The sequence below is a fragment of the Enoplosus armatus genome, chromosome 9 (assembly GCF_043641665.1).
Source record: "Enoplosus armatus isolate fEnoArm2 chromosome 9, fEnoArm2.hap1, whole genome shotgun sequence".
Classification (NCBI taxonomy): Eukaryota; Metazoa; Chordata; class Actinopteri; order Centrarchiformes; family Enoplosidae; genus Enoplosus; species Enoplosus armatus.
The window spans coordinates 25,485,939-25,500,880 of record NC_092188.1 but is presented as its reverse complement, the minus strand read 5'-3'; the positions used below and the strand labels follow the sequence as shown (position 1 = coordinate 25,500,880).

The following is a 14,942-nucleotide window of genomic DNA, read 5'->3' as shown; positions in this document are numbered from 1 at the left end:
TGAGAGTGACACCCAATCAGGATTACTTTTTCCGAAATGTGTGTTTTGAACCTCAGGTGTGTGTGTATTACAATCTACGTGTGTGGCTCAGTGCTGTTGGCTCGACACATGAGGCAAACCATGTATTGTGAGCGTGAATAGGGCTCAGTGGCGGTGCAGGGGATTAGCATGAGAATGGTGTGTGAGTGCTGGAAGGCCAGTACTTCATTTCTGTCACTCTGCAACTCATGCTCTCTCAACTCAGCCCTCCGCTCCTCCAAACACTCAGCTCGGCTCTCCTCACACCTCTGCCATTGTTGCCTTCCTCTGACCGCTCATAATCCTCCTCACCTCAACCTTCCTTGCTCTCAATCTTCCTCCTGGCAGAAACGGGTGACGACATGGAGAATAACCACACCTTCCTGTACTTTGCATACGGCAGCAACCTGCTGAAAGAACGGCTCCAGCTCAAAAACCCCTCAGCGACAGTGCACTGTGTGGCCAGGCTCAAGGTACGGTCTGTTATTAGGAGCGTCAACATTCTGTCCCATATTAACTGTACACACTTACTGTATAAGTTCTTTCTTTTTCTCTTTTTCGCAGGACTATAAATTGGTGTTTGGGAACCACAAAGGCCTCGCCAGTGACCGGTGGCATGGAGGTGTGGCCACTATAGAGACCAGCCCAGGGGACGAGGTGTGGGGTGTGGTGTGGAGGATGAACATGACTGATCTGGAGTCTCTAGACAGGTAAAGTGACAGGTAAATTTTTCCTTTCCTTTCCTTTCATGGCCTCTCCTGGAATTCCTTGGATGTTGTTCCGTGAACTGACATGTGCCATGTGTGTGTGTGTGTGTGTGTGTGTGTGTGTGTTTTTATGTGCGTGCGTGTGTGCACACTCTCAGTCAAGAGAACGTGACGTTAGGCGCGTACAGTCCTGTGGAGCTATCAGTGAAGACAAAAGGGCAGGAACTCAACTGTCGCACCTACATAATGAACAGCTGTGTGTACGCCCCGCCATCGCCCCAGTATCTACAGGTAGGACTGCTTTCACCACATGCTTGCTTGTGGGCTCATAGCACTTAAATGCATCATGTGATTCCTTCCAGGCAGTTACAAATGCCAAACGAATTCTTCAACCACAAGAAAGTAATCTTTTCCAAAGGTTTTAAAGGATTTTTGATGTTTTATTGTCTTATAGCCCATTGGTTCTTTCTGAAGATGTAAATGTTTAAAAAAAAAAAAAAAGTACCTTTACAAAAAGATTTCTTTACATCCTAAAGTCCTGCATTCACAATCCTACAAGTATAATAATAATTATCTGAGGTGTCGTGACATGATTGAAATGTAGTTTTTTTCGGAAACAACATAGTTGAAACAAAACACTGCTCCATAGTTTCTGAACTCAATTCAATTTCATTTTATTTACAGAGCGTCAAATGACGCTTTATGATACATCCCTCACCCTTGTTGCCAATGTGTGGCTGAAGACTTTGCCTTTACATACACCATCTTGGGTTGCCTGTACTAGCTCCTGTTTGCAGTTATTTCTAGTTTTTCTAAAGCTTCTTCTTATGTTCTAGTTATGTGATTATATTGTTTACATCTCAGTTTGTTGAATATCACTTTTAATTGTTGCTGTAACCGATTTCTCCCGCGGGTACTATCACCTGACTCACCCCTCACCCATGGGTATATGTGTGTGTGTGTGTGTGTGTGCGTGTGTTCGTGGTAATGAAGGAACATGTCAACAGTGCGGCTCACTGATGTGTTTTTGATCGTTTTCTATGACACAGAGGAAGAAGATATATCAGGCTGTGATACACACACAATACTTGTTAGTAGACACATTGACTGTTGCTTTGAGTCTGAACATGAGATTTGCTGACTGTAGGAAAAACATACACTCAGTTGTCAGTTTATTAGGTCCGCCTTGTTACAGCTAATGCTGTCCGAGAAATGGCTACGTTTCTGTAGCTCTTTTATCTAGGGACTGCTCGATACCACTTTTTCACGCCCGATACCGATACTGCAACCTTGAGTGTCTGCAGATGCCGATGCCAATCCGATACCGTCTTTTTCCCTCTTTTAAACAACTAACTAAAAAATCTAAAAACTAACAACTCTACTCCCCCAAAGGAGGAAATACAGAGCCCACAACATGACTCAGTCATGGACAGTACGGTACACATGGCGTCTTAAGGCGCTCTTGACTGCAAACCTGATGTCAAGTTATGTATCTAAGGGTAGAAACAGTGCAAGCTCTAAAGTTTCTGTCACATGTAACTTCTGGGGTCGAACTGTATGTAAAAGTCTGAGTGTTTAATCGGGTTCAAGTTTCCAACGCTGCTGCCGCCCCTCGAAACACACGCACTGCATAAATTGCACTCTGCTATTTTGCTTTTTTGCTTCCTTGAGCTTAAAATGACGACATGATATTACTCGTGACATGTTTCTCTTTACGTCCAAAGTTTAGTTAAGCATTTACATGATAGTTTAGGCTGCTGGATCTTTTATTTCTCCGATATTCCGATCCGGTGATTTTGGCCAGTATCGGACCGATACCGATACTGAGTACCGGATCGGCACATCCCTACTTTTATCCAAAGTGCTTCACAAGGTTTTTGCTGCTCATTCACACACACACAGACACAAACACTCACACACCGATGGTAGCTGAGATGTAACAGTCCTGCAACAAACCCTACCTTCATGATGCCTTCTAACGTTCAGTTTTTGTTGAAACTGAGACGTGTGGATTTGACTGTACAATCGTTTCGGCTGGCTACAGTTTGTGGTGCTGTTGAATGGTATTGCGTGATACAGACGGGTGTTTCTATTATTCCATTTATATCGACGAGGGGAGACTAAATAACAGACGCACCTCTCCGTATAGTGCCATACAGCACCACAAACTACATCCTTCAACACCTCTCTGAAACAATTTTAACAGACATTAGAACCTTCATGAAGGTGGGATTTATTGCAGGACACTTAGACTGCATTCCATTTAGCTAGCGAGTGTTTGTCACCAGACTGATTGATAGAGTGGAGAAGTAAGTGGGTATATTGTGGACGTTCCAGACTGTTCTTTTTGAGTTTGTCAGCTGTTAGAGCATTTCCTACAGGATGAGCATACACCTCTGTTTGAACTATAAGTACAAAAAAAAAGCATTTGTGTACAACTTTAGGAATGCGGTCAGCCCCAAAGTCCCAAAAGGCAACATCCAATCACTTCCCTTGTCCAGTTCAATTGCTGGTGGGGTGACGGTACAGACTGAGTGTGATATAACTCACTGGATACATTTGGCAGTTCTTGGGGGTCAAGTTTAAATCAGCTCAGTAACTATGGAGCAGTGTTTTGTTTCTGATCCAGAAGTGCTCCATTCTTCTTAAATATCGATATTTAAGAGTTCCATTGGTGTATAATGTGTACTGATATGTATATACTAAATACACTAAAAATGTATATACTACTAAGTTGCAACAGCAACTACATTTTAAGAGAAACATAACGCTGGGGGGGGGGGGGGGGTTATCAACAAAGAGAAAAAATTTTAATTAACATATATAACATATATTTTCAAATAGGCAACATATTTAATTTGCATCTGACAATGTCTGTTCTTGGTAACTAAAGCATGTTTTATGCTCTGAAGCTCTCCGTTAAGGTTAGGGAGACATCGTTGATATAGATAATATCAATATTAAACCAAAACAACCTTAACCAAAGTGTTTGTAGCGACCTAAACCTAGCCACATGCAAGATGCACAATGTCAAAGACCTATGCTTTTAAGACCTGCCATTAACCCCAACTGCCCCCCCCCCCCATGATTTCTGTGCGGTTTCTGGCGGGCACACAGTAACCTTTAAGATCTTTAAAAGTTGCAGTGGACAAGAACAGCTCTCATCTCCACTCTTGGCTCACATATAGGATATTGGATGAAGTTCTTGGTTGACTCAACCTCAGTGTTATATTTTGAATTTGTAATAGTAGAATTATAACCAGTCACCCATGAATGACATTGTAAATGACCTAATGGGCCTCTCTCACTCTGTGTGATGTCAGACACTGTCAGTTTAATGTTGTTGTTGTTGTTGTTGTGAATTAGGAAGACAAAAGAATACAATCATGAATCAGATCAGGGGCATCATCACCTATTCACTCCTACCCATTTCTCTCCGTGAAGCATCTGGAATGGGGATCAGTCTGCTCCACACCCCACGTCACCTGACTGTGTGATCAACCGGTCAAAACAGTCAGGACACCCCCCCCCCCCCCCCCTCTGCCATGCTACGTTTTACAGCTTGTGAGCTACAATACCAGATGGTTCTTTTGCACATGTGAGAGCTCCAAGCATGCCTGTGTGGCTTTGTGGTCAGAGCTTTGTCTCCTATAACGTGTAGGCAAGAGTCCGCCATATTGTTCCCTGCATCGCAAATTTAGTGTGACCTTTGGATTCTGACATACTGTAGCTCACATGGCTGTTACATACAAAACAATACAGTGTCCAGTTCACTACAGAGTATCCTTATATTTTAGGAACACAATTCTATGTCTGTATTGTGAATATCTTTTAATTTCACTATCATACATATGTTTTAATAGTCCAAGCAGAATGGCTTTATAACAAATAAATACAGATATAAACTTCTAAAACAACACTTACATTTATTTGTCTTCTTTAAAATGCATGTATGATATCTTTTATATACATAAAGATTCTTACCCCCTTACAAGATTCTTCTTACAAGATCCATGCTGACAGAGGACTGCAACTGGTGCCAACGTGCTGCCACAACACAGCTGGTCTAGACAATAACCGTAATGGTTTAAAACATAGGATTTGTGCATTATCAATGAAGTCAATTTGGACAATGGACACTTTTCACCATTGTTCAATGAACAAATGAATGATCTAAACCTATTGCACCTATTTTTCAAAAACGTTCTTTGTAAAACTTTCTAAAATTCTTGGTTTTTTGTTCTGAAGACCACGGGCCGTATTCACGGAGGGTCTTATCTTATTACCAGGAGTTTCCTTTCAAGAGCTCTGCTGGGAGCAACTTTTAGTAAGGAACTCCTAAGCTAAGAGAAGGGGCGGGACTGACCTCATAGCTATGGATGACATCACGTTGCATGAGTGAACCTACTCACTATGTCCACAGTGATTGGTGTTTGACAGGTGACCAGTCTGTGTCGCCTAGAGTTTGCGGCTGTTTATTGGTTATAAGAAAACAAGGACAGTCAATATATTCAGCTTCATCAACCACTGCAGGTGATTGTGATGGGAGCAGAGCAGAACGGCTTGCCAAAGGACTACCAGGAGAAGCTGAGAGCAATCAAGACCAACATGTATGAGGGTCCTCTACCCATGATGGCGGAGCTGGAGCGAGCCAGAAGAGCCAAAGAGAGGGCCATCCACCGTTCTGACGCCTGATATTCCAGCAGAATCCAGGTCCACTTTTTACTACAGGAAAGTCCTTGTAACACTGTATTCCACTGTAGCTGAACAAGTTAGCTAGCTGCTTCATGCCTGACTTTGAATACAGCCCTGTACAGGTGAAAACATTTTGACAGGTTAGAGGTGTGAGATCCACCAGAAATGTTGAGTGAATTACATATCACCACAAGGAGCAATATTACAGTATTAGTGCAGAATAATTTGTCACTCCTGCTCCGCAGTACCAATCTACAATAACAGAGCAGCTAACTACAATAAATAGCAGGCATAATGTTATTACCTAAATAAAGCTAAAGTTAGTCATTGAAAGACTAACAAGGCTGCCATTGATGAAAACCAATGGTTGTCTAGGAGGTTAAAGGAATTACATTGAAAAAAAAATCAGTGGCTATAATTTGTCATGAAGGAAACACGTAAGAAACAAACATGTTCCTTTAATGCTTGATGAAATGTACAATTTGTGATGCTACCATGTCATTTTCCACATAGCCAGCTGTAACATCATTTGAAGTATACATTAAAGTGGTTTATGTCAACACTGACGCAACTTCTACTTTGTCATTTGATTTAACCAAACAAAATGACAGAAATGGAAAGCCCACCTCAGGGCTGAAATGAACACACACTCTCTCTAGTCAGCTCATAGTTTGGAGTTGAAAGGTTCGGCTGTGTCCTTTCTGTCTGAACCTCATTCAAAACAATTTTTTTCTGCATTTGCTGCTTGTATTAGATCGCCATAGTAGAGAGATGACACAAGGGAGAGATACGTGCCCCTCTTTAAATATTTAATCATGACATGAGAGCTGGGTGGAAGCTGGTCTTTGACCTTTCAGTGTTAAATGGCATTGATTCCTCTCTCTGGTGAAAGGATCCAACAGGCCGTCTGCAGCTGTGGGTTTTTACATTTGATGCAACCAAGCAAAACAAGGATGATAGGTGTGAGATGTGTTGAGTGTATGCAAAAAGAAAAATGGAGGAGGGCTAACTTAAAGCTACAGTCGGCAATATTATTGAATTATAATTTTGGTTGAAATAACTCATTTCGACCATTGCATGTCACTAACAATATTTAATTGAAGGGCGCCTTTTAAAAAAAATGTGTGTCTGTGAGCACCCGCCCCCTTTGTATATATTATTTTAAAAAACTGGACCAGGTCTGAATCAAACAGCCAGTCAGGGTAATCAGGGGTTCTGTGTTTTGATTCATCTCCTCCAACCGTTCTGATTCACACTCCAATCCAGAAGGTGGAACCTTCTGTAGAAGCCCTTGTTTGTACAGAGTCGATGTGATTAGCCTTTTTATTAAAGGATCCCTTCAATTAAATATTGTTAGCGACATGCAATGGTCAAAATATTGTTATTTCAACCAAAATTATAATTCAATAATATTGCCTACTGTGGCTTTAAGAGCATGTGGAAATAAAAGTACAAGATCATCAACCAGCTTTTACTACTTCTACCATTTTACTAGATGCCTTGGTACTCCATTCCTTCATCCATCATTCTCCTCCTCTTGAAGTCAGCAAGCATGTGTTTAATGACCAATCACAGTCTGTTGATTACCATGGTACATTTAGTTTTTAGTTTTCCCAACTCCACAGTCCGAGCTCAGGAGTGATGCAGGAAAATTCTCAGAGCAACTCTGAGCAAGGAAGGGGCAGAAACCTTTACCTTAGTGAGGAGGTGTGGTCGACCCCGTCGCTAGGTGTGACGCATCCTTTTAAAAAGGCGTGATTGGTTAAAACAAAAATAAGGAAATAAAAGTGCACTCTGTGAAATTGATAGGCCTAATGTTTGTAAATGAACCAGTGAACATGCAAACAGCAATGGAAGCACTGTTGCATTTGTCCAGTAGCCAAATACCTTAGTGTGGCGATCACTTTTTTGTTGTGTTGGGTGGGAGATGTGAGTGCATCTCTAACGAGGTCGATCGCAAACGTGATCCCTGCACGATCTAATCTGTAGCCTTTCAACAACTCACTGTCATTCAGCGTTCGGAGAATATTTCTCCTGCTGCTTCTTGTAAGGGGAAATTCTTAGAAAACTCTATTGTATTAACAGACGCTGTTGTGTTTTTCGTCTTTGTTGATTGACTGACTGATTGATTGATTAGTTGATTCATTCATTCATTTAATGGATTGTCAGACACAGGAAAAATAAAACATCAAATCCAAAGTCCAAAATCCAACATGTTAAAGTGGAAACACTTATTTCCAACATGGTCCCACGAAGTGTTACAGTATGTAGCACATTCTTCTGTTACGTAACAGCTCTCACAGGAAATATCACAGGAAGATTGTTATTTCTTGATGTTTGAATCGCCTTTAGTTTCCATAAGTAATTAACCCCCCCTCAAACTAATTTTACTAGTAAAATCACACCAGTCGATCTGTAAATGCTGGTGTTCGAAAAAAACCTCCATTCATTCATTTGTAATACGAGCCATGGCTTTTATCACTATGTGTAATGTTTTTTTTAAGCCTTTTGCAGACAAAAACTCTAATGCTAATTTGATTCATGTCCTGTAGGTAACATGTAGACCAATAGATACTGTCAATGACCTATGCGTGGCTGTGTCCTGTAGGGGGCAGTGCTATTCTGCAGCAAGGGACAATCTGATTGTACTGATTGTAATGAGCTCATTTACAGAATGATCTAAACAGTCCCGTACAATAACACATGCTGCAGTCTCTATGAAGTATTTTCTTTTCATATGCCAGGCTGGTTTTGGATGACTAGATATAATTGTTTTGCTTTGGTGAACCCAGAGTTACTCTACGTGTTCTCTTCTTAGGAATGTTTGACGTTACAACAGAGCCTGAGGATCCCAGCCAAGACTTTGTCCCATGTTGTCCCCATTTTATTCACTGATCGTATCTGCTCATTCATATTGCAATAAAGCTTCACTTAGCATTCTGTCGAGGAGTGGTCTTTTCTAGTTTAATGTGAGACATGGACAGAAACGCATTGTTTGAGAATATGGTTAAAAAGTGTAGCTGGCACCAGAACACCTTACAGCAAAGACTGATGAGCGACTTGTCGTGGGAATTTTAGGAAAACCAGAAGACTGGCAAGGGAGCAGTTCTTGTGGTTTATTCACGTCTGCAGACGGACGGCCCCTGCCCGGCTGACCGTACTGCATCTCAGAGTGGTCTGCTTTTATACAGCATGTACAGCAAAGAATATGAACACTAGTAAGACATGTGTCCTTCTCTTTGACAGTCATCACCTTGTAAGGATCAAGGCCACAATAAATGATAATTATAGACAGCTGAAAAATGCACCACTGAGAACACGTTGAGAAGGCTATGGTCCCTTGCTAGGGTCAAAGGGCACCACAGCAAACACCTGTGACCTAAAATAACCTCTTCAGGGTGTAGAAGGGATGTGTTGTATTTTCCCACTACAGACTTTGCTGAGCAGCCTCAGCATCGCGACCAGAAGGTCGTCCGTCAGTGCTTGCTGTGGCTACAACCTCAAAGACGGAGAACTTTTGCGAGTGGTTAATTCAAAGGACTCCCTAAAGCAGCATACTTGTATCAGGTGGTCCCCAGAGGGACTTCTGGTTGTGGAGTTCGAGAAAGGCCAAAGGGGGAGGACTTTTGGTTGGGCTCAACAAGCTTCTGGCAAGCCATCAGATGACGAAAAGAATACCACAAATGTATTTAAATGGACAATGTTTCAATCCCAAACGGAGCTTTGTCGGGTCAAAAAGCCATCAAATAACTCTCGAAGGCGAGGCAGGGCCTTGACCAGGGTGATCTCAATGGGGGGAGCAATTTTTTTTTTGCAGAGTGTATATGGATGTAGGCATCACCACGGTTGACCATGGTACTCGGTTTATCAAACATGCTCGTTGGGGTTACTCCCCGGCACAGATGACAGCTGTCCCATTGTCCAGCAGGCATACAAGGGGGGAGGCAGGCGAGCCCCAGTGGGTGTGCATGTGCATTCTTCACACACTGTGGCTGCCTTATGGGCCTTGTAGCAGGCCTGACATTTGTGGGATCTCATCTTAGTTGACCCTGTCTACTATCAGGTTCTTTACTGCATGAATGTGGTACCTAGCGGGCACTGTTGGGCTCAACGTAGCAATATGTGGCTTAACTTACCATTCCATTTTTTTTGTCTTCGTCTTTCTCTCTTTCAGCAATGGACCATGGCTCCGAGCAATGTCCTTCTCTTGACAGCATGCTTTGCATCTGGAAATCAAGTCAAGTCAATTTTATTTACATAGCCCAATATCACAAATCACAAATTTGCCTCAGGGGGCTTTACAATCAAACAATCTTTACAACTGTTTTATGCTGGCCTTAGCATTTGGCAGCCAATGATAGCTCATTTTATTTGCGCACATGGGTGAGCACTCTGGCGGCAGTCATGTCTCTTTCTAAATGAGTGTGAATGTGCATCCTACAGAGTCCCTGTACAAATATGTAGCTCTCCAGCTCCAGGTCGTGATCAACCAAGAAGACCACTGGTGCTTATATAACCACATGTTGCCAATTAGTGCATGGCCACCACAGGGGATTCTTCTGAAAACAGAGAGAACACAGGCAGCTTAAGATGACCAATCATAGTTCATGATGGTGTCCATGGACAGTGTGGCCTTCCCATGAACTTGAAGACGTGCATGTCATCTTCACTTTGGGCTTCTTAAAGGAAGAAGCCCAAAGTGTGGGGGTAGTTTTTTGTATCAACTGGAGAGGCTGTGCTGTGCTACTGTACATAACTTAAGGATTGCGCTCCTTTCCCTCATGAGCACCTATGACCTGATGACCATCAGGAACCTAAGGTCCCACATGTGCCAGCATCTTATGCTAGTTGTGCTGCTATAGGCTTAGACTGCTGGGTGATTTCCCATGATGCACTGAGCTTTCCTCCTCTCCCTCTCCATCTTTACACATTCATGTCCCTCCAATGCATGTTACTAACTTTATATCTTCCCCCGGAGTTTCTTTGTGCTTTGTCGTCTCGCAGGTTCCTGAGGATCATGGTCCTGGTACACCTGGCTGCTGCCGCCATGGACCTCCCTGACTCTGATCACTACAGTTATTATGTTTAGTCATAGTTCTGTTACTATTAAAGCTGTTATTGTTATTATTAATCTCAGCTATTTCTACTGCTAGTGCTGCCAGATATCTCTGCCTGTCTGTCTGCCTGTCTCTACGTCTATCTCTCTCTCTCTGTCTCTTTCTGCCTGTCTCTCTGTCTCTTTCTGTCTGTCTATCTGTCTCTCCCCCTCCCTCTTTCTCACTCCCTCTCTATGTCTCTCTCTCTCTCCCCCCCTCTCTTTCTCCCTCCCTCTCTATGTCTCTCTCTCTCCCTCTCCCTCTCTCTCTCTCCAACCCAACCTGTCAAAGCAGATGACCGCCCACCTAGAGTCTGGTTCTGCTCGTGGTTTCTGCCTCTTAAAAGGAAGTTTTTCCTTGCCACTGTCGCCAAAGTGCTTGTTCATGGTGGGAACTGTTGGGTCTCTGTGATAACATTGATAAAGAGTCGGTCTAGACCTGCTCTATATGTAAAGTGTCATGAGATGACTTTTGTTGTGATTTGGCGCTATATAAATAAAATTGAATTGAATTGAATTGAATTGAATCTTGGTGTGATTCGTCAGCTTGTAAGTGAGTTAACTTTCATTGATGTACAGAGCTAGCAGGAAATAATGACAATTCAAGGACAATTCCTTGAAAATAAGTACATGTTTTAAAGCATTGTCAGTGGTATGGCTCATGCCTCTGTGAATCCAGCACAGCGTCTGCGAGGATATGCGATGGTGTGTACACTCACTCTCAAAGTCAAAGTTTATTATAGCCCAATATCACAAAGGTAATGTCTCAAAGGGCTGCATATAAAATAAAACGATAATACACAACATATGTGTCCCTAGGGAGGAATCATATTCACGACGTCACCTAAATCTGTGAAACATACTTTAATTAAAAAAACAAAACAACGTTTTTCTTTAACTGATTCACTGATGGTTCATGTAAAAGTAGAGAGGGAGGGGCTACAGCATAGATCAGGGAAATAACATTGAGAGGTTATCTGATGTAATTATGTTTTAACACATTGTTTGCTGCAACATTGCCGACAGTGTGGAGAGTAACAGGATGTCAGAGTCTGTTGCTACATGGTGTCTATTTACTGGGAAAGCGTAAACGGATGTTCCACATTGTTTTGGCATAGTTTTTCCCCAGATGTCCCTCTCTTCGGGGTTGGGTGTCTGAAAGGCCACTACACTGCAGAGAAGCTGTTCGGGTTTATGGACACAGGACACAGCATTGGCCTCCATGTGAGTCGGCCTTCTAAAATTCCATGTCTGAAGACAAAACATGTCCCCCCCCCTCTCTGCCAGCCAGGCCGCTGTGCGGTGTGGAAATCAGGATTTCTTTATTTTTAAACGTGACCACAACTTGAGAGACCACTTGGTACACGCGAATTTTGCACCTAAGTATAGACCTGCACAACCCATTCAGACACTTCTTCTTCAGCCCTCTCCCCAGTGGGAATTACCACTGTAGTAAGTGTGCACAATGTAACAACACCTCCAAGATTACACATTTTAGTCATCCACATCCAGGCAAATAGTTCCCTATCTAAAGTGTGATCATCTGCTCCTGCTCCACTCATGTGGTTTACATGTTGCGTTGTCCTTCTGGTCCTTTTTTTGATGACCGCAACCTGTTACTGACGAGATGTGAAGCTTTTTTTGGATCTTCACAATGCAGACGTTGTCTCCCAAAGGTCTTAATGACGAGCTGCTACTTAACGTGATGCTGTAAATGTATTTTGAATGGGATCAGCCAGGTCATAGTCCTGTTTGATTGTCACTAGACTGATAGTTTTATCCACAAATGATCTTTCTTCTTCTATTCATTTACGCCCTGTTTGGATGACTGTTTGACATGTCTATTTATTTCAGTTGTCCTATGTATTTTTTTTTGTATTCATATTTCCACAATTTATGATTGAATGTGTCTAATCCAATTCTGTATTATGGTAACTCACTGCCTATTTAGAGGTATATTCATGGGATAGCCTAAATGGTGTTGTTTGTCATATATATATATATATATATATATGCTGCCTTTAATAAGTGCTATCAATGCTACAACTTTCCAGAAATGCTCCCTTCGCTTCACACGTTTTGTTTTCCAGGCCTCCTAACCACCCAAGCAGAGCTGTGACGAAATCCCAAATAAACATAGCATCAGAGACAGAGGGATGTATCTAGGACACAAAGTTGTCCTTTCTGTGGGGAACAAGGCAAAACAGACTCTTCTCTGCCGTGCAGCTGCAGCTTGCGTTCATAGCATCACATGGCCTCCAGCAGTGGAGAGTAAAAGGCTAAACACTGGAGACTCCCATCAGGTTCCTGCCACACAACTGCTCCTCGAAGCTTGGAAGTGCCCTATCTGCCATTCAGTATACTTACATCTAACCGCACATTCATGTGTGCATAATGGCTACCCCGCGTATCTTTGATTCCTTTGGAGCACTGGTTGTGTGCACCCTAAAAGTTTAACACTGTACATGTACAAGATGCAACTAAGCTTATGGACAGTGGGGGAAGTATGTCATGATGAGAAATAAGGTCAGCAACCAATTTGGCAGAAGGTTATGAAGAGAACTAATAGAGCTTGTCACTGCTGCTGCTTTCAAAAATATAGTAAGCCCCTTGAGTGTCAGCACAAGTTATCACGTTTATACGTTTATTCCATACGTTGTTTGTCCGTGCCCTGTAGAATGACACAGAGGTGTTTTCTGATCTGACGCCCCAATCAGCAGGACATCAGTTGTCAGTTACAAATCACTGTTGTTTTATGATGTAACAACTCTATGGTTAAGGTTTTGTTGACCTTTGCACTACAACATTACATGTATCACAGTAGCAACATTGGCAAAACATGTAAGGAAGAGTCCGCGGTAAAATATTCAATTTCCAAAAGCTTAATTTCCAAATGCAGCAAATGTACAGGCTACTCGTCATCAGCGTTCTCGTCATCTCGCCTTGCCTGATCCAACCCTGGATAGACTCCACAAACACACCAGCAGAGGCATCCACCATTGCCTACAGGAGGTTTTTCTGTGTGTAGAGGTTGCAGTCATACACTCTCCACTGCCGTGCCGAGAAAAGATCCTCAATTGGATCAGGAAACGGGGAAAATGCTGGCAACAAAGAACGTGGGACTGGTCATTAAACCAGACATGAACCAGAGCAGCCCGATGGAAACTCATCTTTTCCCAAATTACAAAATATTAGGTTTGCTCTGGTTGCCCTTCCTGTTGAAGAATGTTATTGTGCAACTGAACTAGAAACTGAAGGAGTTGTGTGTGCCGTGTTCTATGGATCCACTTTGACATGGAACCAGGGACTTGGTGGCAAGGTGACCAATGATGTTTCGCCCCCCTTTTGCGCATTTTTTGTTAGGTCAAAGCCTGCCTGGTCGATGAAGATGTACTCATGTGGGTCGGCCATCCAGCTCAAAGATTCTCTACAGAAGTCAAAAAACATTTTACAGTACTGTGGTGTACTACTGGAGATGGGCCATACTGTAAAAGTTCTGTACAGTATGGCAATTACCTGCACATATTGTTCCTTAACTCTTTCAAAAAGGCACACGGTACGGCCGCTTGTCTTCATGTGGTTCTTCTGAAGGATCCGGTCAATGGTGGAAATGTCCGCCTACTTCCAATAGATGGCCGCCTCTCCGTTCTCCAAAAATGAAATGACTTATGGTCATCCATTGTGGCCATTGTGGTAAAAACTATATGCACTACAACATTACATGTATCACAGTAACAACAAGGCAAATGACCTGTTCTCCCTTCTGAAAGTACGGACAATGGGTGCAACCATGTAACGGCTTATAGTCCCTCATAGTCCTCTGAATGACTTGTGTGTTCGTTGTTGTTGTCTTCTTCTTCCTCGTCCTCTTCCTCCCTGTTGTCTTGCAACTTCGGCATTAGGATTAGGATCCACTGTTCCAAAGCACATGGACATGGCTCTAGGTCCACTTTATTGACCCTGCAACTCTGATTAACAATTCTGAGGTTTAGTATTTACACCTGGAGAAAGATGTGGTCTTGAGAGCATGTGTTTGCTGAATGAACACATGAATGGTTTTTGGCCACTTTGGCGGACGGTTTTGTAGAAAGAATTTTGAAAGAGAAAGAGAGTGTCAGCTAGTTTGTGGCAATTTTACTTTTCGCATCACTTTATGTGCACACTTTGCCCAGCCAACCTTGTAGATGCAGTAGGTAAGGTTGTGAAAGTCACTGGACTCACAAAGCACTACTTCCTAAAAAGTGAAAAAATCTGAAATCCGTGACTTTAAACCTGTGACATTTATTATATGACATAAATATAATATAATCAAATATTAGAATATTGCTGAACATCAGCCAACTCTGCAGCTCTATCCCTTTTACTGCCCCGTTGGGGTCTTCCCTGTGGAAGCTCATGTTGAATCTCGGCCCTCCCCTCCACCCAGT

At 42.5% G+C, this 14,942-nt stretch overlaps 1 protein-coding gene across 1 annotated transcript; it reads left to right on the top strand.

Moving 5' to 3' along the window:
* Positions 1-380: 380 nt before the first annotated feature.
* On the top strand, positions 381-5,420 carry ggctb (gamma-glutamylcyclotransferase b). Its single transcript, XM_070912531.1, has 4 exons — positions 381-491; positions 583-728; positions 884-1,016; positions 5,259-5,420. Exons 1-4 carry the CDS (start codon positions 381-383, stop codon positions 5,418-5,420), a joined length of 552 nt encoding a protein of 183 aa, XP_070768632.1.
* The last annotated feature ends 9,522 nt before the right edge of the window (positions 5,421-14,942 follow it).